A 23,557-nucleotide genomic window follows, 5' to 3' on the forward strand; every position below is an offset into this window, starting at 1 on the left:
CAAAAACCTTTGCTTAGCAGGCACATTAGGTATGGCGCCCACTCATCAAAGTGGCAGTGCCTTCCGTGGAATAGCCATGACAGACTCTGCTGAAGGCAAAAAGATCTTCTCAAGTATGGCTGTCAGTCTTTCCCCAGGACAGATGAGTTCATCCCTCTGCTGCTCCGGTGGACCGATATACTAACCAAAATATTCTAAATGAGGTCCAAAGTCTTCAATTCATAGCAGTTTAATTAAACAAAGTCCTCTCAATGAATATTAATGAAAAAGTATTTGTAGCATTAAACGCATAGTTTAAAAGAAAGGAATGTTTGCATACCAAAGCAGGAGAAATCTAAACACAGGAAACAGAAAATAAATGAACACTGGTATGCTGAGAAAACTTAGAAATGGGGCACTTTACACATGGCTACATCTCTTTTGTATAAGCTGTTTCAATGTATTAGAGTAGACGTCATAAGACATCCAAGCACAGGTGTGCAACACCTATTTTCACATTTACTCACAAAGTGCCTTTTTGGATTAGTATTTATGGGACAGACCAAGAGGGAAGTTAAAATACGAAGGCTTGAACACCTCTCCGAGATTAACAGACAACATTAAGTTTGTGCTGATGGTATATTTCAAAGAACAAAAACATAATTTGAATCAAATGCACATGCTTGTTCTTCTTGTAACACCCTCCCCCCATTGCATAGAGAAAACCTTAGAATTCAGGGTAAAATACATTCTAAAAATGGCGGATGATGCTAGGCGGTAAACACGTGAACTAGGATTTAAAACACTGGTAGTACAACAAATATGTGAATACAATTGACCCTGGTTTGATGATTGTATAACTGAACGAAGAAGCGTTTTATTTTACTTGCTGTGCATTGACATAAGGGTTTGTTTATACTTATTTTTTTTTTTGATTTGAAAGTGGTTGAAATGCTCTGTCAAAGAGTAACACAACTCAAAAGGCATTGAGCACTATACAATATTTTCCAGCACTAAGCTTGGTAACTGGAATGAATAAACTTATTTTAGTAATGCAACCTTGGACAGAAGGATATTACACAGTTGGCATGAACAGTAAAGAAACATTTTTTGCAAGTATACCACTCTGCAATGTGTGTTCATCGCCACACTAAACAAAAATTCCAATTTGACATAAGTGACTTTTGGGGTTTTACGAATGGGAGCCCTGTAGTCTTGCACCTACATAATAATTTTTAGAATTGAAAGAACTGCTGAAGTCAGAGTCACACTTCTAAGTTTGCCACCGACAGTAATTCAGTGCCAAGGCTTCCAGATGTTACTGCAATTCCAATATATCTAGGCTGCAACTCACTGGGTAAGTGTGACAGATGAGTTGCTAAAACATATCAGGACTTTTTAATGTGCCACTGAGTATGCTCAACTACAACTGGCCTACCCAGTTCGAAAGGACTGTAGCTTACATTTGGCGTGGCTGCTTAAGGTGCTAGGGCTGTTTCTCATATGTATTGGATTGCTTAATGTGCCAGTAGGGCTGCTAAAGGGTTAGTGCTTTCCATTGTCCCATGGCTATTCCTCAGAAATCTCATGGTGACACCGGTTTGCTAACATTTGTTATGTCAATCCATTTTATCAGGCCCTAGCATGCCAATAGTCTTAATAGCGCAAAAAGTCTGGCAGGGTTACAGAATGTGCCACACCACCCCCTCAAATATGTCAGGGCTGATAACATGTTGTGTGATATTCCAATAAAAAGGCCTCATAACCGTGTTCTCACACAGTTGATTAGAGTTGTGATGAGTTATTGATTAAGCAGCCAGATATTAAGCTGTTTTCAGAGCACCTTGTAATTATGTTGTGTAAGCAAACAGTGAGGCATACAGTCTAGAGAATGGAGGACTGTACTGAAAGGAGCACCTTTCTGTAAAAGATTTCTAAGATTTATGGACGGTTAGTTCTTTGACTATGAATGCTGTGTTCCGGTTTGGATACACCACTGGAAGAGAGAAGTGGAAAAGTATATGCCTCTAATGTTTTCTGTTATGCACAATAGCATTTATTTTGTTGTCCCACAGGCTGCAAATTTACCCAGAATAGAAAGTCTAGTGTTATTGAGTTTTGGCCTTGCCAATAGCAAGTTGGACTATTGAGTTTAGAGCACTCTGATCACTTGTTATGATAAAAAGTTAGTTGGAAATGCCTGAATAAAGACTCTTATAATTGCTGAGCTGAAATATCTGTGGTTGGAAAAAGAAGAAAGTGCCTTCTGCAAATCCTCATTTGGAAGGGACTTTACTTCGAGACACCTTCAACCTAAGCAAGCAGACTTAAGTTTATATCCAGTTGCATCCAAAGGTTGCAAACTTATTTTGCTAGTAACTGGCAGCGCCCCAGTCTATACCCCAACCTTACTCTTCTTTTCTTTTTATACAAGCAAAGAAAGGTCAGCTGAGACTGCATCAGTGTGTCGAGTAGAAAGGTGCCTGGATCAAACATAAACAGTTTGTGTGTATCATCCATGTTGATGAAAGGAGAATTTTGCTATGCAAATGTAGAGTGAAATACAAACAAGCATTTGCAATGCAATAGGTCTCGCATTCACACGATTTTGAGCTATTGGCATTGTAAATGACAATGCCTTCTATTTATATTTTGGGTTTTAAAACATAAATACATGGCATTGTTATTTACAATACAATACAATACAATACAGAATGACACGATGTAACAAGTTGTGGATGCACAAATGACAGAAAGGGAGACTAGGAACACGCACCCAAAGATCCAAATTTTCAAGGATCAACTAACACAAAACGACCCAAACCACTCACAAAAAAAGGTCAAACGAACACAGAGCGCCTTATGTTCAACGAAAGTCACAGATCTATCCAGCTCACATGACCACACTGGGCTTACCCACCCACAACTTGAATGAACTGTCTAGATCACAGGGCCACACCAACACAGAACCAATGACATGTACGCCTCATATGACCACACTAGTTTTCAACTAGGTTATTCAGTATTGCTGCACATCACTGCGGAGGTAAAGAAACGAACTGCTCACATTTTCACGCCAGATGAGTGCATGTCAGGTGACCACACCAAAGCTGAACCACCCGTCTAAACGTCGCACTACAGTGCTGAACGATATGTACAGAACATGCATGAGCATAACAACTGTTAGCTACAGGAAAGTCTATTCTCATAACCATACCAACGCTGAGCCAAACATGTACAGTTCATACTACAATACTGACCCACACATCAGAATTCACACACCAAACCAAGACTTAGGCACAGACATATACTGCTCGCAGAAGTACATCAACGAGGAACCGCGTAGATGCGCAGCTTACACGACAATGCAACTTCTCAACTAGAGCTCATAACACCGCATTTTTTATTGATAAGCCACAAACATGTACAGCTCAAATCATCAGAACATTTCTGAGTTAGAAAAGTACAATTCACAGAAACATGCGAATGTTCAGTCACACCTATATCTCATAGGACTACACCAACGAGGAAGTACAAAAAGGGGAATGGTCCGAGTTATCAATCAAATATATACAAAAGTAGTTACTTCCTACCAATGGACACCACATATAATTCAGTACAGTTGAATATAGTCACAAATGCAATATTCTTAGTCAAATTGCATTTATTCTCAACGAAAGTTCATTCATTTAAATTTCAAACGAGGAATTCATCGTATTATGATTGATATCCATTCAATGTAATTGTGATTTCATTACATTAAAAAGTGCTCTCAGTGTAGAAGGGAAAGGGAGTGAAAGGTTTGTGAGGGACTAGGTAAAGGTGGTGTGACATTGAAAACATCACAGTAAAATCAAATACGCCTTTACAATCAAGGTAGTATTAATGTTCCCAAAATACATCGCACATAGGTAAGAAACATTCATTGCATTGGATCCTATGGTGTGTCAGGTTGGCGTAGTCTACGTTTCGACCCCTTGTGTGCTGAAGGGTAAGTGTTGCCTCATGTTGGGGTCTTCATCAGGACAAGGTAGAGAGCCTATGAATTAATGCAAAAGCTGATATTAATAATCTACGTGGTGAAATGGTTGTATTTATATTGGGAGATGTAGTAATTACCTACATGGAACAAGCGGTCAGTGGATGTCCCGTTGTGGTATGGGCTAGGGCGCTCCTACACATTCTGAAATAAACAAAAATAAAAAGAATCCTCAAAGGACGGTTCTGGCTGGTCAGCCATCAACCCATAGTTTGGAAGGGAGAGACACTTACTTGGGCATAAGTCCTCATGCAGCGGCATAGAACGTTTCGTCGTGTTGTAATTCCTGGGTAAACGCCATGCTAGTCTGGCACCGTTCTGAAAATAATTAATTGAAGTGCACCGTGAGAGGCTGGCAAGAGAGATAGTGTGCATGTGAATGCAATTGGGGGGGCATACAAAAAGTCTGACCGCGTGCTGCTCACGCGGGGCCCGGTAGGATACCCCACGTCTGCGGTGGACGTCTAATCATGCAAGTGATCTGGCAAAATGGTGAAACTTAACAGTTTGTGAGATGGTTGCATGGTACACGCATCGATTATTACAGTGCCGTGCGGCTGATCTGTCTGGGCTCGAGGCTCGGAAGTGGTTCTTAGTGCTGCTCAATACGATTGGGTGGTATGCATAAATCTACTCTGGAGCTGTTCCTATAGTGCCTGGTGGAAAATCTAGCATCTGAAAAGTGCATCTAATTGCTGTACCTACGGGCGGTGGGTCTGACAGTCTCGGTGGCGATACTCGTGATCACTGAGGTGGTGCCCGGGACCGATCTAGAAACACTCGGGGCTCTAAACGCTCGGGGCTCGAAAAGCTGAGCGTATCTCTCATTACCTATTAGGCGTCCTTGTATTGCCGTCAGTGCAGATCGAGTCCTCAATTACTCTGAGACTCCTCGCGGTGCCGCAGCTTTATGCTCGGTATCTGGGGGCTCGGCACCGGCAAGCCAATCACCTAATCACTGCCTGGGACGCCGCGTCATGCTGAGGCGGGTCCTGAAGGGAGTGTGTGCAAAGGCGTCAGTAGGTTCTTAGGGATCGTCCGCTCAGGGATAATTGTGTAATGTAAGGGTTGAAACTGTTGATGCATGAATACGTGATGTTGCACCCCACAGGTTGGGTCTGGCTTGGGTCTGAAACGCCCAGCTACCATGACAATTGGTGTAACACCTTCCTGCATACATTAGATATTGTATCAATATTTGAAACACAAACAATGGTTCATAATTAGGTGATTCTGCCAATCTGGTTATCCATAGTGTTGAATGAACAAGAGATATGAATACACATGTATAACAGAGGTCAGTGCCAGCATAAAACATATGTGTAGCATTAGATTCAAGTTAATAATTGTAGGTGGAACCCTAAGGGTTCCCAAATAGCAAGACCAATTAATGTAAACACTTTTTCAGCATACATAAGATCATATCGATGTTTATAGCAAACACAGTCATTCCAGTCGTACGTGATTCTGCCAGTCTGGTTGTATATAGTATTGAATAAACGGGAGATATGTATACATATGTATAACAGAGGTCTGTAGACCGCATAATACCTATGTGTTGCATTGGATGCAAGTTAATAATTGTAAGTGGAACCCATGGAGTTATGGATTCGGGCAACCTGTATATCCCTGTGTAGTAAGTACTCTGTCTATTGATTAATGTTCTGAAAAAGACAGTGACTCCCCCACTATGTAGGTCCCAACACGTGGTTTGAAGGGTTTAATTGTAAGGCAGTCATTCAGGTTCAAGGCCCACCATCTGGGCAAAATTAGCATCTAGTTAATTGAGGCCCCTGGTAATAGTCTTGAATTTGTGCATCCATTCGCACTCCCTGATGTTGAGAATCGAGTCCAAGTTCCCACCTTGTGGTCCCAGGGTAATCTTTTCTAGTACGACCCATCTCATAGATTCAGGGGAATGATTTTTGTCCATGAAATGTTCAACCAGTGGTGCTCCTGCTGTTTGGTAGCGGACTCTGCTGCAGTGTTGGAAGATGCGGTTCTTAACCCTTTGTTTGGTTTGCCCAATGTACATCAGTTCACATGGGCAAAGGATTGCATAAATTACTCCGCTGGTGTTGCAATTAGTGAAGGACTTCAGGTCAACTGTTAAATGGTTGTGGGTGATTTGTTTGGTCTCCCAGCAGGTAGGGCATGCTTTGCACATCGTACATCTGAAGTGGCCTACTACCTCTGGTAGATTCCAGAGTCCTTGGATGGTTGGTGCCTGAGGTGTGTCTAATAGAGATCGAACAACGTGATCCCTTATGCTTTTGGCTTTTTTGAAGGCATGCATCGGAGGCTCAGGGGTGTCTATAATGTCTGCGACCAGGCCCCAATGCTTGTTAATGATTTTCCTTATGTCATTGCTCTTATTACAAAATGTTGTGACACAGATCATGCGATCCTGAGACGGCTGGCGTTCTTTTGGCGTTAGAAGTGTGGATCTATCCTGAAACCAAGCTTGTTTCCTTGATCTCTTGACGAGTCGCTTCGTGTACCCCCTCTCTATCAAGCGGGTGATTAGATCGTCAGATTCTTTATAGAAGTCTTCCTTCAGGGAGCAGTTTCTACGGATGCGTAGAAATTGGCCAAATGGCAAATTGTCACGTAAAGCTCTTGTGTGGTGACTGGTATAGCTTAAGAGCGAATTTCTTTCTGCTGGTTTCCTATAGAGGGTAGTATAAAGTTTACCATCCATATTCTTGATGCTAATGTCCAGGAAATCAATGTGTCCTTTGCTCATGTTCATGGTAAACTTTATGTCCTCCGATTGTGTGTTAAGCCACTCCATGAAGTTCTTTAGGTCGTGTTCCTCCCCAGTCCATATTGTCAGGACATCATCTATGTATCTATTCCAATTGGAAATGTTGTTGTGGAATGGACTGTATTGGGATAGAATACAGTCTTGTTCATATTCGGACATAAACAGAATAGCCAGGTTCGAGGCGAATGCAGCACCCATAGCTACTCCTTTACTTTGGAGTAGAACTTGTTTTGAAAGACAAAAAAGTTTTTTGTCATAGAAATTTCGAGTAGATCAATGATAAACTCAGTAGGGACCCCTGCTGGTTGCACCCTTTTGTTTAGAACTCCCCTCATACATTCCAGAGCAGGTCGTTGGGGAATGCTGGTGTAAAGGGAGACAATGTCCATTGTCACCAAAATCTGGTTGTTTCTGTCGAATGGCATCTGGTCAATCAAGTTGATCACTTGCATTGTGTCCCTTAGGTACGTGGGTGTTGCTTCCGCCAGTGGTTTCAGAAATGCATCCACATATTTGCAGAGTGGTTCGAGCAGGGAGCCACAGCCAGATATGATGGGCCGTCCCGGTGGTTTAGCTGGATTTTTATGTACCTTGGGTAGTACATATATTGTGGGAACCCTCGGATGTTCCACATTAAGGTAATCGAACTCCTTCTTGGTCAGAAATCCCATTTCCAGCGCTTTGTTGGTAATGGCAATAATCTCAGTCCTTATCTCCTTAGTCGGATCCGACGCCCCTGGTCTGTAGCTCACCCCATCCCTCAACTGTGAGTAGATCTCCGCCTTGTAGTCTTCCACATCCAGCATCACTATGGATCCCCCTTTGTCGGCTGGTTTGATTACAACCGATTTGTTATTCCTTAGTGTGTCTAAAGCTGTCCGTTCTCCTGCGGAGATATTTTATCTCACGTAAGATCTTTTGTCACATGTTCTTAGGACGTTCCTTAGTACCACACTCTCGTATGTCAAAATCCTGTGTGATACTGAAGCCATTGTGGGCATGAATGTTGACGGTGGATGGAAATTGGTGAACGCCGTCATAGTCGGTAATGGTCGATTTTTAAATTTTTTTTTTAATCGTATCTTCCTGAAAAATCTCGTGAGTTCCATCTGGATATTAAATCTGTTGGCCAGGGATGTGGGTACAAAAGATAGTCCTTTGCAAAGTACACTAGTTTCCTCTGCCGTTAGAGTATGGTTTGATAAGTTGATTATAGGGTTGGTTCTGAATGTGGTCATGGGGGGCCCCTCGGTTACCATCTGTACCTCTTCCGCCTGGTGCTCCTCTCCCCGTGGTCCTCTGGTTGGAAGCGCACCTGTTTCGAATTCTGGCCCTGTTGTCTCCCTCCGTCCCAGTTTTGTTGGTTCTGTCCCCGAGTGGGGCGATTGTTCCAGGCCCCTCCTCAGCCTCTGCCTCTTGGTGATCTCCACTGGGTTTCGCCTAAAAAAGGCGGTTGAGCACCGCTCATGTGGTCTTGAGGTGGCTGGTACCATTGGTCTTGGTGTGGGTACACCAACGAGGAGCCACTGATTTCTATAGCTCATCCTCTAGCCTTCCAAAGCTGAAATACTAACACCGAACAACCCACATACAGCACTCACACAGAAACACCGAGATAAAATAAAAATGCAACAAACTAGGCAACATACCGAACATGCTGTACTTGCTTTGAATGATACGTCTGCAAGAGAGGAAGAATTGCTCAATAGTGAGAATGTGCCTTATTACTCACAGACAATGAAGTCAGATAGATGTAGCAATAGCACACAATTGCGATCAACTGAACAGAAAAAAAAACACACATGTAGATTGCCCTCACTCACATTCAGTTATACACACATGCATTTCTCGACACCAGATGCACTGAGCAGTCACTCAACCATAGGTATATTACTATCACCAGCAGGTCTGTCGCACAATCAGCTATACAAATGCCATGGACTTTCATACAGACACACAAACAGCTCTGTCACACTGTGATACGTTACAAAAACAATCAAACGTTATTATTAGCCACCCACCAACATACAGATAAATATTCCAGTTCCATGACTAGCTGAACACAATAGCCTCTCCTAAAAAAGAGTTCTGATACACTCAATTACAAACACATCCATGTTTAAAAGACAAGCCATTAATAGAATCATTGTTCTACACACCGAGGTACGCCAACACAGTGAGTGCTTGCTCCCACATTGCTCTGGTATTTGTAAACATAGCTGAGTAAAACATTCATTCAAGCATACAATACTTACACACACGGGTATTGTCTGTTACAGACACAGCCATAAATAAAATGCCCCTTTTGCACTCCACCACACACTAACGGTATGCTTCACATTATGGCAGATACAAAACGTTCTATTAAAAAAAACACGAGGGAACTGACCTGCTCCCGCTTGCGGCTCGGTTCTTGTGCTCAGGATGGTAAAAGCCTCCAGCCACACTGTTTTGCCCCTTCCACCTCTGTGAACACTATCACACACTGCCAGGCAGGACCCGGGCGTGCTCCACATCAGAAGCAGGGGTCGTTCTATTCGTCTCTATGACCGCCGGGGGCGGAGCACAACCAGGAATTACCACGTGCAACCTACCTCTCCTGTGGAGGGACTCAGGTCGGTGAGTGGTCGATCCGTTGCCTGGTCACTTAACGCTCGCACTGGACCCTAGAACCACGAGATGGTTTGGAGAAAGTCTAACTCACGCACACGAACGTTACAATCGCTACTATAAATCTGTGTTCCAGGTGTGCGCTAGTATTGCAGCAAACTGGAGGCGGCCATCTTGAAGAAGTCCCTTTGGACAACTTGGGAAGAGGTTACAGACGCGGCCATACTGAAGTGGCACAGCACCTCCTGGTCATCCAGGCGGTATGGCTACTGAATGAACAATACTTCAGCAACATATTAGCAAGATAATGGTACTCCTTGTCCCGTTTGCGAGCACAGTTAGGGTGACCAAAGCCATGGACAGAAGTATGACTACATGTTGGCGTCAACGAAGGAGACCGATGAAAAACCCCGAAGACAGTTCTAACAAGTCGGCCTGGAGCGCAGAACAGCCTTGGAAGAGACGCGGGAGGGCAGGAGCGTGACGCCGTGAGCGTGCACGTTGGCGTTCCCTGCGGCTCGTGCCAGTGGCGGTGCCTGCAGTCTTCGGCCATTTCTGGAAAGGGCGTCTTAGAAGCGCGTTCACAGACCGGAGTCTGCTCGTGCACCGGTCTGTACCAGTTGGTGAGGCAACACAACGACAATAAGGCTCGCTGGCGACAGCGTTTCGCGCTGCAACACCAGGCGAGCCCTAACAAGAAGACGCAGGCAATAGTTTCCGCGTCTCTCTCCACCCCCTTGGAAGTCGTTCTGCAGAAGAAGAAAAAACACACAAAAGCGTGTTTCTGAAGAACAAAGGAAGGGTGGAGGCTGCAGGTTACACAGCGAAATAAGGAGACCCAAGATGAACCTGTAGACATGCGTGTGATCTTAGGCAATTCAATGTACCTCCATGCACCAGGTTCTAAAGTATCTGAAAATATTAGGAGCGATTTGAAACGTGCTACACACTTTGTAAGACACTATAAACCTGAAGCAAAACATCGTATCCGATAAAAGCTTGCAGTGTCTGAGGGTGCCCTCTGTCCTGAAGGCGCTCACACAGTGGTACATGGAGAGTCAAGGGCCTGTAACAAAGTCCAGAACACAGCACAGAATTGCTTGAAGAATTTAGAATCTGGATTTGTGGCAGGTGAGATGAGGCAGACAAAGGGTACTTTGAATGAAGATTCTGAAAGTTTTCAGTTTGTCACACGGAGTACTGTTGTGCCTCAAAACAGCTCCGATACGTGAAACACATCAGTTTAGATGTTATGCCTATTAATTTTTTGTCCCCTCTAGAGATTGCCGATAATTATGTTGTTTTGTTGGAAACTAACTGGTCAAAATAGCCGTATTCCTTTTAATAAAATATACAATGTTTTGCTCAAATAAATTACTTTGCAACCAAGGAAGATGTACGCATTCACCTTAACATATGTATCAGTGTGTTTCAGTCTGCGAGCTGCCACGTCCAGAAAGTGTTTTGACGCATCTACCAGCAGCCCCGTTTAGCTCCATGCAAAATAAACAACGTAAATCATTTACTTTACTCCAGTATGTAGCAGCTAAAACCCGCAAAGTGTACATCCGTCTCTATAAATGTTACTAGTTGCACATTGTTAAAATAATTCCGCTTACCCACACGCACTGAGGGACCAGCTCCTGTTGTTGTTCGACCTGTGCCTGCACGCCCAGTCCGACCCTCAAGCCAATCACGGGTGCGGAAGGCGGGGCAGAGCCAGGAACATCCAGGGAGGCGAGCGGTTAGCGCTCTAGCTCTCCCAGACTCAAGGGCTATAAAGGTAGCGAGGAGGCTGTCGACCTCGCGGTAAGGGGGACGGTGGCAGCTTTCCCTGAACCCGCTTGGCGCCATTCTTAAAGCATTGCTGCTCGCTATTGTTTTAATTGTTTTAACTGTTGAAAACCAGCTGCGTGAGCCTGTGATTATTTTTACTCTGCTATTTGGAGGAGCGTTTTAAAAAGGGGAATAATTGTCTGTCTGTGTGAAAACTGATTACTAGTTGCACATTGTTAAAATAATTCCGCTTACCCACACGCACTGAGGGACCTGCTCCTGTTGTTTTTCGACCTGTGCCTGCACGCCCAGTCCGACCCTCAAGCCAATCACGGGTGCGGAAGGCGGGGCAGAGCCAGGAACATCCAGGGAGGCGAGCGGTTAGCGCTCTAGCTCTCCCAGACTCAAGGGCTATAAAGCAACTCGTCGGCTCAACGCGGTGTTGACGCGCAGTGTGGCGCCTAATCCTGCGCCTAAGACGAGCCAAAGACCTGCCCGTCTGCGCCCGTCCGCGACAGGACGGGGCCAGGGGCAGGGGGCTATGGCGGGCACTACCATGTGCTCGGAGTCATTCTGGCGCCTTGCTCCCTCGTATACCAGCCAGACTCTAATGGCCATGGGCAGGGATGTTACAACACTGTGCTCCCATAAGGTAGGGAGTAACCTGGAGGGACCGTCACCACTGCATTAGCCAGTTTTAATGAAGCTGTAATTACAACTATAAATCATGTTGTTCCTCTTAGGACATATAAACCAAGGCCTGCCCCTAAACAAGAAGTCTGGTTTACAGACGATCTCAGACAATTAAAGCTAACTGCGAGGAAGTTAGAAAAACGATGGAGAGCCACACGCAAGGTAGAGGATAGAGATAATTACAGGACTTCCCTAAAAAGCTACCATAAAGCTATTCGGACTGCCCGGAAACACCATATAGCAGCCCAATTATCAGCAGCCGGTAAAAATGCTAAAGTCCTCTATCAAATTTTACAAACGTTTATTAAGCCCATAGCCTGTGAAACTGAGGGGATTGAGTCCCAGGAACTCTGTAATAACATCTCACAGTTCTTTGTCAGAAAAATTGAAGGTATTTATACTAAGATCTTGACTTCAAAAACCACCTCCAACAACACTGGAACTGTGGATAGTTTGGTTCATCCACACCTTAGCACAGCAGATAACAAGGCTAACAGACTTGTAGAATTCCCGCCAATATCTTTGAAGGAGATAACCATTCTAATCACTCAAATAAAAAGTGGGTGCCCTTCAGATATTATTCCTGCACGGGTCATGTCACTTTTGAGTGATGATCTGGGTGTTGGAATTCAGCAGGTCGTTAATCTATCCTTGAGTACAGGGGAAGTTCCCCTTGACTGGAAGCATGCTCTGGTGAGGCCTCTACGGAAAAACAATTCTATTCCGTGGACCGACCTGACAAACTTGAGACCCATTTCTCTCCTCCCTTTTTTAGGGAAGCTTACTGAGAAGTTTGTAAACCAGCACTTATCCAAATATATTGAAAGTACGGGGGGACTAGATCCCTCCCAATCAGGGTTTAGGCCAAGGCACAGCACTGAGACCGCCTTGCTGTCCGTCGCTGACGATCTTCATATGCTACAGGATAAGGGTTATTCCGTTATCCTGGTGCTTTTAGATCTGTCAGCGGCGTTTGACACTGTGTCACATGAGATCATGACCTCCAGACTAGTTGACATCGGTCTAGGAGGCAAGGCGCTGGCCTGGTTAAGGAGTTTTTTCACCGAACGTACCCAAAGAGTCATACTGGGTCCCTACCAGTCTGAGGAGGTGGAGATCTCTAAGGGGGTGCCACAGGGCTCCTGCTTGAGCCCAACGTTATTTAACATCTACGTGGCACCCCTAGCCAACATCATGAGATCCCATGGATTCATTCCCGTATCGTATGCAGACGATACCCAACTCCTTTTTCCGTTTAAAATCATGACTCCGGAAGTACGTAGCTCCTTTTCCCAAGGGATGAAAGAAGTGGCACACTGGATGGCAGCAAACTTTCTCCAGTGTAACGTCTCCAAGACTGAGGTGATGCTCTTTGGGGAAGCCAAACGCTTGTGGACTCCTGACTGGTGGCCTCAAGACCTAGGCCCAGTCCCCGAACCCAAAGTGGTTGTGAAAGATCTAGGAGTTAAACTGGATCAGGAGCTCAACCTTAAACATCATGCTAATCAAGTAGTGAGCTCCTGTTTCCATGTAATTGGGCTTCTCCGACGTGTATTCCCCCTGTTACCTGATACCACCAGGAAAACACTAGTTCAGTCGCTCGTGTTGAGTAGACTGGATTACTGTAATGGTTTGCTGCTAGCCGCAAATGAGGGGATCACTGCCAGACTGCAAGTGGTGCAGAACACGGCTGCCCGCCTTGTTCTCAATGCCCCGGCTCGTACTCCCTCTAAACCATTACTAAATAAACTCCACTGGCTTACAGTGAAACAGAGAGTGTTGTTTAAAACTGGTTGCATTATCCACAAGTGCATCACTGGTAATGGTCCTCATTACCTAACACAAAAATTTAGTCCTTACATCCCCTCAAGATCTTTGAGATCTGGAGATCGTGAATTGTTAGTTGTCCCCAGGTTCTGGAAGACAAGACAAGGGGGAAGGGCGCTATCAGTAGCAGGCCCGAAGTTTTGGAATGAACTTCCTTATGAACTCAGATCACGTAAGGAACTCTTTCCCTTTAGGAAAAAATTAAAAACTTTCCTGTTTAATTACTAGCTCTGGTTGGACAATTAATAAATTATAGGATAGGCTTTTTGCTCTGAGATGCTGCCAATGGCGCGGAGATACTCCTTTGGGAGTCGATTCCCAGCGCGGTACAAGGGTGCAAATGAATAAATAAATAAATAAATAAATCACCAAAACAATCCTTTGCAGCCCTCAAGTAGGTCAAAGCAAACTGCCTAACATATAAACTGTCGATGTAGTACCAAATTACATGGGCTGTAATCCAGGCTATGCCCTGTGTGATCCTGGGCAAATAGCTATATCAATGTGGGCTTTAGCTCCCACGTCCGCAAAACAAGGGAGATGATCGCAGCAGGTTGCAACACCAGTATTTAGCTCTTTCTATACCTCAGGTGCATTGCCCAGGTTACGTTACCTTTCGGGACGGAGCCGGTGCCCGGTAGCTGGAGGCAGGCGAGCAGCAGCAGCAGGGCCCACGCCGCCCAGTCCATGCTGCCAGCACAGGAGTGAGTCAGGCACAGGTAGCGGCAAGCCTTCCCCCCTCAATGCCAGGCTGAGTGGGGCTCAGATTTCCGACATCAGCCAGACCTCGTCCCTCGGGGAGCGGTGCAGCCTGACTACATGCAGAGGGCTCTAAAAAAGTCTTCTAACACTCATCAGGAATCTCCCAATGCGCCGTTTAGGGTCGAGTTAACCCTTTGTAGTTTCCATTAGTCGGAGCTGCGCAGAGAATGGTGGTTCAGCAAACACCTTCCACTGAACACTAAACAATCATCCGCGAGGCACCGAGAGGACGTGCCCTCGAGGCACTGCGCACTGAGTGTAAGCCGGGCTCTTTAAATGTAAGACGTACAGATCGCACATTCCAGGCAGGGGTCGCTGCAGGTGGCCGGTGGGTTCCGTGGGCGCGGTGACCCCAGTGCACGCCTGTCCCTTCCAGCAGCCCGCGACGCACGGACGAGGACGACCCAAAAGAGACATTCAGCATGTCTGAAACTATGAGCAACATTCCTTCCTCCCTGATCGCTGACCTGGCAAGAAATCTGGAACAAGTCGGGCCTGGAGCGCAGAGCAGCCTTGGAAGAGACGCGGGAGGGCAGGAGCGTGACGCCGTGAGCGTGCAAGTTGGCGTTCCCTGCGGCTCGTGCCAGTGGTGGCGCCTGCAGTCTTCGCCCATTTCTGGGAAGCGCGCTCACAGACCGGAGTCTGCTCGTGCACCGGTCTGTACCACTTGGGGAGGCAACACAACGACAATGAGGCTCGCTGACGGCAGCGCTTCGCGCTGCAACGCCAGGCGAACCCTAAAAAGGACTGACTTTCAAGAAGGAGTGAAAAGACCAGTCACTGCAGGGGTTTTGGCGCCTCCTCCCTAGCCCTAGTTGTCATTACAAAGGGGTAAATTGTGGCATTGTTTTCCTGCCCTTGAGCAAAGACTGACCTTGGTGGGTAAGCCCGAGGAGACAGTGAATAGATTCAGGCAAGACAGCATTAGGATACAGGACCACATCTGTCACTTTGAAGGCAAAGCAACAGATGGCCATCAATGGGGAATGGAACAGCCGAAGGCAGCCACATTGAGCTATGACCAACCCGGCACACCTCCAGAAGCAGTAAAAAGGTGCAAAAGTGCAAAAAACAGAGCAGATCAGGATTCCGATACTGCAGATTTCCAGATGCAAACACAGGGGAACCAGCCCATCATGAGTAGCACTCAAACACAATAGTGGGTTTGCAGCAGGATCAGGTGAGATGAAGATACAACCGAGGTCACAGAGGACCGGTATGATGTAGTGGTGCACAGTTCTGCAGATCTCCATCTACTGTGGAGAGAGGAAAGTGTTGATGGGAGGTGCTGATAGTAATTGTGCCTTCTGAGGGAAAAGCTGCTTATACCGAGATGGAGAGAACAGGCACACAGAGGTTCCCTGGGTAGGATGAGCTCACAAGCAATAGGAAAGCTAGTTGCCTGAAATATGCTAAATCATTCCGACATTGAAATGCCTCTGAAGAGGGGAAGAAAGGTGAGAGCAGGGAGGAGAATCTCTGAAGAACTGCAAAATGATACAGGTTGTTCACCTCGGTTGCGGTGATCTCAATAGTACAGTGTTGAGTACTTAAATTGTAAACACTTTTGGAATTTCCTAAATGACAAATTAAAGCTCTGAATGAAGAAGTGAGAAGAGGCATCATATTAACTTTTGCCATACAGTGGACGAGGTTTGTTTTAATCCATATGCGGCTAGTGTTTCTCAGCAACAATTATTATGAAACTCTTGGACTTAATAAATAAATCATGGGGTTACCTTATCCTGGGCGATGTTTTTAATTTGCTAAGGAATTCTGCCCTAGATCACTCCAGTTTTGTGACCTGGACCACCAAAAAATGCTAACAAAAAGTTAGAGAGAGTATTCACCAAACTCAGATTAATAGACGCCCTTAGATATTTGCACTCTAATGGGAGGGACTTCATGGTTTCCCTCCCATCTGTCAGGGTCTTTGAAATAATGTTTCTGATATTTGTTGTGAGGCATAGGTTACACAAGCTACAAAGGTGCTGAGATCGCCACTGTATCAGTCTGTGACTTATTAATAATAATAATAATAATAATAATAAAGCTTATAAAGCGCCTGGTTACACTTAGAACAGTGTGTCCCCGCGCTGTGGATACAGACCAAGAAAGCTACAAGAAGTGTCGGAGAGAGAGAGCAGAAGGGCCAATGAAAGACCAGAAACCTCAACTATTTAGGAAATAGGTACGTCTTGGGAATAGAGTGCACTTGGGTGAGATGAATATGGTTATGCTGACATCTCCACCTCCTGCGCTCCAATAGGGCGTATCTTGTTCTACTAAGATTGATATAATACGTTAGTGGGATAAAACAAAGCGGATACATTATTGCTGCTGAGGCTCAATAGAACAAGCCATATATGGCTTTGATGATGGAGAGTAACATAATCATAGACAAAACAGAAACTGGAAATATGCCTTTTTTATTAAGGGTTGTATATTAAAGGGCAAGAGTGAAGAGGCTCTATTGAAGAATATTTGGCTCGAAGCCTCAAGACTCGGGACTAAGTGAGCAGACCGATAGGGAAAAAAAGTAAATTACTTATAACTCAACAGAACAAAGGGCCATGATTGGTGTATAACTGTCTTTTATAAGATATTTTAAGTACCAATCCTTAAACACCAGTTTTCTCTCTGTTACATCAGTTAGTGATTAAATAAAATATAAAGGAAACCTGATTGTGTTCGAATTAAATCTATGGTTCTCTAGAATGCACTAAAAAGTTGTCATCTTTGAGCATAGTTTTTATAATCCATACGACATCTAATAAGGTAGTTATGTTTACCCTTTTTCAAATGTTTAGCTAGCTCTTGTTCTTATTAGAGATCAATGCGAACCGTTCATAGGCTCTCATCAATCAAGGACATTTCTGAATCAGAACTGATCTTTTATCTTTGTTAGTGTGTGATCACTCATCAATTCACTAACTTGTCAAACACGGACAGTGACTGAGAGCTCTGTTGTTCAGCTTGTGTGCAGGAGAAATACAGAATACATTTTAGAGCATAATTGTAGGTATAAATCACCATCCTCATGTCATGAAGTGAAATCATAGAAAGATGTCCAGAGATCAATCGGAGGAGCCCATAATGGGGCTACAAGTGGTAGCACTGGAACAGGTGGCTTTCTGTCTCCTAAGGAACAGAATGAGGAATTACAGCAAGCTAGTATGGCCATTTTCTCTGTGCAGAAGTCTATGTACTCTGGTCCTCCTTTGGGAGCTGCTCTGATGTCTAGCATAATCAGCTCAGTCTTGGTTCAACTTGGCACTGGTGATGGTTATTGCCGCTTCGACCAGCTCTCAAACCGAGCTGACTTTGCCTATAACTGCATTGAGAAGCCTACCCATTTCTGTCTTGATAACTAGGTGCCTAGCAGCATGTTAAGACCAACAGCAGTTTTGGTGGCATCAACAATATTGCAAAGTCCAGTAAACCAATCTGATTGTAAAAATAGCAAAAATAAGTGAGAGATGACCTTCATGAACAAGGGATGCAGATAGTAAAAAGATTACAGGCCCCATAACTTTCTTAAGTTTACATCATTTTACAAATCTAGAAAACTAAAAACAAGCAGTCAGCAAAAGTCTAGATTCAGGGTATTTGTATGGTTGCTAGTTGATATAAGGTCATGTTCAAAGGCAGGGACGTTTTTGCTTATTCTGAGAACGTCTGGTAAATATGTAACAATCAACATTGTGAAGATTATATACGTTTGATATATTGAGATATTATAGGGCTGGGGTAAGTTGTGCTTTTTTAGGTTTATTTAGTTGCTCTCTGTTTTCCTTCTCTACATTTTTTGTACGAATGTGAATCAATAGAAGCCCATGTCCTTTTTGCATTCCTAATGATTCCACATACGTTTTTTCTCACTGACAATAGCGTTGGCATAAGGTGCTACAGTGCTGTTAAAAACGAGCATCAAAATAGTTGGTAGGAGTTGTCAGGTGAATTAATTGTGGGCAGCAAATACTTGATTAATCCGTTTATCTGAAGTCTTAGTTAAATCTTATACTACCTGAAGAGGTTTTATTATTTTAGAAAGTAGCCATTCTTTGTGGTCACAGCTTTATCTTCTTAAAGAGTGTAATTTTGCTTCATAGTTTAGCATTTTTACTCTCAGTGGAATCATCTTCTTTATTAATATGATTCATCATTTCATATGGAAGGCACTAGTCACCAAGCGATCGATGCAATGTATATTTTTTTTAACTGAACAGTTTTGTTTTATCGTTGCAGGGCCAAAGCTTTAATGAAACCTGCAGAATTCAATGGCAACAAATTTCTGCAACCATTTTAAGCTGTATTAATAACCACTAGCACTTTGTATCAGAGTAGGAATTGTGTTCTGTATAGCTGCAGTGATAGTGCCATTAGCACAAGGAAAATACAGACACACTCTCAGGAGTACCGGCTTATTCAATTCCAGCTGCAGTATGCTCTACCCAAGGAATCTGCTTAAATTCATATATTAAAAACTGAAATGGACTGGTTAGATGTATGTTCAGCTTGTGAGCCCTTTAGGAGACTGCATTCAACTACTTCCAAGTAATTTTCTCTATGGTGAATTGTCGGGTGGAATTTGCAAAGTCTTCTTATGTGACAAATGAATACTTATTTTGCTATCGTGAATGTGTTTGCATACATTTAAAATGTCAAACTGTTACTGCAATAATGGTGGCTGAAACAGTGTCTGTTTGCAGTGAGACTATTCTTTATATCCTTTTCACTGCAAGCAAGACTGTTTTTATTTAAACTGTTATTTTGAATTTCCTTGAAATGGCATTTTCTGAGTAAAATGGGAATATGGTTGTAAATCGGTTCTTCTTTTGAAATGTGTAGTGGATATGTTTTTTATTTATTAATTTAGTACTCATTTTTTAAATTAATTTAGTCCTTATTAACCTCATTAGTGGATACGTCTGTATTAACCTGGTTTCCATGTATTCATATTTTAGAAAAGGGGAGATTTTTGGAACAGATTTTAAGGCATCAGGAATCTCCTGCCAGTCAACAAGCTTTTGGCGAGAAGACTCCAGTAACCATAACAAAGCTTAGTAAGACCAAGTAAGCAAATAATCGCTTTATGCTTGTAACTACTTAACTTAGTTCTAAAGTGATCCTTGTTTGCTCAACAAATCTGTCTATTTTTGTTAAATCAAGTATGTCACATTTTAGTAAAACTTAACATTCATTTATTATTACTCTGGAGTGCCCTAAAACTTTGAAAGCTGTATTGTTTTTTATATTCTAATAAAACAATTCTCTTCCTCCTCCATTGTGTCCAATTGCATCTTATTTTGAGCTTGAAGCAGATCGTTACTGTCACATATGGATCAGACCTCATTATCTGCTACATATTACGTTTGTATTTTGCATTCTTTACAGTACTGTTGTTTAATGGGAATGAAAGCAGAAATATTTTCCAAATGTACGTTGTTTTCACATCTTCATGTACAATTTTATCTCTGTTTTTCTTTTCTCTTCTCTGTGTTCCATTTTTCTATATCCTGCAACCATTTAATGCACTTTGCAGACCACTATTTAATCCTTTTGAAGTTTAAAGTGATTACCACTCACCAAGAACCTAGAGGTAAACGCCCCTTAACCACCTCTACTTGGAAAGCACGATATAAGACCCCAAAATCTGCAGTACTGTATAGGCATATCTTTAATTCAGAGCAACTGGAGGTTGTTAATACTAATCTCACCTCCTTGTTGGCAAAGATCCTAGATGTGTGCCTTCCCTTTAAGACCGTGCACGTTCCTTGCAAAGAACTCAACCAAAAGCTGGTTCAGTGTCACGTTAATGGCTTGGGGTGATAAAAATGGATCCTGGTATGGTAGCAGGGGTGTAGTTAGGACTCTGTGACAGTGAATAGAAAGCCAAATTGCATTTAACACAAAACCATTGCACCACCCCACCTAAGAATATGTATTGCATTCTCATTTCAAAAGGAATTATTGTGGATTGTAAATGAGTTCCTCCTCAATCCTGTCGTGTATTTCTATAGGTTCTGATTCGATCCCCCTATTCCTGACCCTATTCTGGTTAAACTTACTAGCTAGTTAACTAACAGTCAGCCCATGAGGCAAGAAATCCCCCATGATGCAGATACCGTTATCTGACGCAGTCACACTACGGCACAGGAACGTGTTATCTGATTAGGTCATAACGCTTGAGATCTAATTAGACAAGCGACATTCCTCCAGCCCCTGATAAGGCATACGACGTTCTCATAACAAATCAAACCTATGACAACCTGGATAATCCGTGCGGCCATTGTTTTGATTTCACAGAGAACTTTAGTAAAGAATGTGCTAACGAGCAAGTCGTATGACATCTTTATTGACGTACCTATGTCCATCCTTACGTCAATCCCGGCACCTTTAAGGTATAAATATTGCCGACCTTGCCCTATGCAAACACACGCGTGGTGACAAGACGGAGCAGCCATACTTGCCGAAGCCGAGAGCAGAAGCAGACCCCGCAGGCAGCAGCCCCGCCTTCCTGACGCGCTGAGAGACGCGCTGCTATCTCAAGCCGAGAGACCCAGCACCGGCGCTTCTGGGCAGCCCTCGCAGGCAGCCTGGAATATCGAGAGCAGAGAAAGAGATACCATTCCTCATTCATCCTAAATTCCAGGTACAGAACTGAATAACCCCTCCTAGAGAATTCTTTAGTTATTCACTTGGCAAAAACAAACTTAACTTAAACTGTAACTTTCTATTCCCGCCCACGCATTAGACTTAGGTCAGGTACACGGGGTAGGCGTGTTTAGAAACACCAGTTGAGTACGTTTAGTCAAATGTATATGTGTATGTAAATATATTTTAATCATTTTAAACATCATATGGCTCAGAAACCATATCAATGTTTTTACAGTATTATTTTATACTATTGCTTCTAATGTATGCACTTTACTTAACTATAAGTATTGCAATAATATCGATCCATTTCTCTTGTACGAGAAAAGAGACTGATCAATAAATAACATCTTTTATTGAACACGCCCGTCTCTTCCTTTTCTCTACATTCTGATGAGACTAAGAATGCACGTACTGACTGAGTAAAATAATTGCCTTGTGCTCACACGACTCTCGAGATTGACTCTTGATTAGGGGAGAGCAAAGTTGTCATGTTCTATGGTTGTCAGAAACTAAATCCCTTCTTGTCTAATCAGGGGAGTTCATCCTTCCTTGAACATTCGAGAAAGTTTCTAGCGAACTCTGAGCTTAGCTGGCAAACCCAAAAATTAAGTCTAGTATCGACAGTAGTAGACCTAGTTAACGTCTGGCCTAGGCCTTTACTGCTGTAGGTACTATTCCAATGCGCAGAGCCTATTGGGAAAATAGGAGCTACACTACATGGCGCCCAACGCGTTTGGAAAGGGCGATAAAACTAACGTAAGACATTTAGAGTAACTCAGTCGTGCTTTCTCACTCAGACCCCTTTTCCCAAATACTCCAAAGACGTCTGGAGTGGGTGAAAGGTTATTATATCCTCCAAAACCTCGCAGGAGGGAACTCCTATGTATGGTTCTTGGTCTAGTCAACGTTGAAGGATAAAACAGTTCCAGAATATTGTGCACCTAATCTCTGTTTCCATAAAGAAACCTGATCTGCAAATAAAAATAATACCATCCTGTCAATAAAATGGGAGACAGTGATGGAGAAAGAGAGGCAATTAGATTAGCTACTGAAATAGCAGCAGCTGATATTACAGCACTCGATGCAGACCCGGATATAATACTCATCCAGGTCGCCAAAAGGAGAGCTATAACTCTAAAACTTATAGAAAATGGACTGACACCTAGAGGTGGTACAGTCATATTCGTAATCGAGGCACACGAATATCGGCAGACAGAGGTATACTATACATGGATACATTTTCCAGCAGCAAATGCTGTAACAAAGTACTTCCACTATTACAAAGTAGAGGAACCTCCTAATGAGTACACTCCTTTCGAGGAGGTGGAAGTACCACTCAAATTCCAAGAGCATTTGCTCTTATTTGATGGCGCCCTAATACATAACAATCACATTACAAGGCTCGGTCCTTTAGGAAGACCAGGAGCAACGTGGCCGGTCCTAGCCGGATACACACCACATCCAGACATCGAAAGAATGCCTGCAGCAGAGCTGTTAATACAGCTAAAACAACTACTAAAAATTCACAGACAATTAGTTCAGTATGTAATGCGGACTTCAACAATTCAGCCAGCGATTAAACTTCCACAGCTGACCCCTCACCAGGGGAACACAAATAAAATTACACCACAGAACATCCAATCCTGCCTAGGTAAAGTTCCAGCTAAACGGGAACAAATACCATTCTGGTTGGCACAGAAAATTACCCAAATAGAGGCGGTGTTTCCTGACACCACCCCGCTGGAAAAACACAGGATTCTGACTATATGTCTCCCAATGGGAATCGCACCACACATTGAGGACTGTGACACTTGGGGTACAGTCTTTGCTTCCATCTATACAAAAACGCACGGTGTTCCATCCATTTCGGTAATACCAGATGTGCTAAAACAAATTCAAGATGAATACGGTCCAGAACCTGCTTTAACTCTTGGTATGAAATTACTGAAAGACTTCAAGCAAGTCTCGGCTATATTACTAGCCAACATAAAAGGTGAAGCAGCAAACGTGGCGATCCGCCAGAGGTTAAAAGAGACAGATATAGCAGACCAACCAGCTGAAATTGCCAGAATCATAGAAAAATCCTATGAAGAACTAGGCAGAGATAGTCTAGGTGGAATACCAGTAAAACCGCAACTGACTACAAGTCCAGAAAAAATATTTTTTAATAGTAATTCACCAAAAAAGAACTGGGATGGAAATAAACAATCCAATCCTAAAGAAAAGAAATTCCAGTCCAGAGGAAGGTCTCCTAGGCGAAGAGAGAAATCTCCAAACCCGAGACAAAGGTCACCTCAGAGTGAACCCTCTGGGAATAGATATAACCTTAGAAATAGGGATAATATTAAAAAACCTGATAGATATCAAGACATTGATACACGTCCCTCTCAATCTTTTCAGAATTCCTCGCAGAAATCGGAAAGAAGAGGACGATCAGAAGAGCA

General features: G+C 43.5%; 1 protein-coding gene across 3 annotated transcripts in view; it reads left to right on the forward strand.

Moving 5' to 3' along the window:
- Positions 1-23,557, forward strand: part of KIAA0586 (KIAA0586 ortholog) — an 813,007-nt gene that overhangs the window by 255,236 nt on the left and 534,214 nt on the right. For all 3 annotated transcript variants that reach the window (XM_078660379.1, XM_078660377.1, XM_078660378.1), the window contains exon 9: positions 19,421-19,529. In XM_078660379.1, the coding sequence (XP_078516505.1) occupies positions 19,421-19,529 (109 nt within the window). The remainder of the gene's footprint in view (positions 1-19,420; positions 19,530-23,557) is intronic.

The sequence above is a fragment of the Lissotriton helveticus genome, chromosome 9, assembly GCF_964261635.1.
Source record: "Lissotriton helveticus chromosome 9, aLisHel1.1, whole genome shotgun sequence".
Taxonomy (NCBI): domain Eukaryota; kingdom Metazoa; phylum Chordata; class Amphibia; order Caudata; family Salamandridae; genus Lissotriton; species Lissotriton helveticus.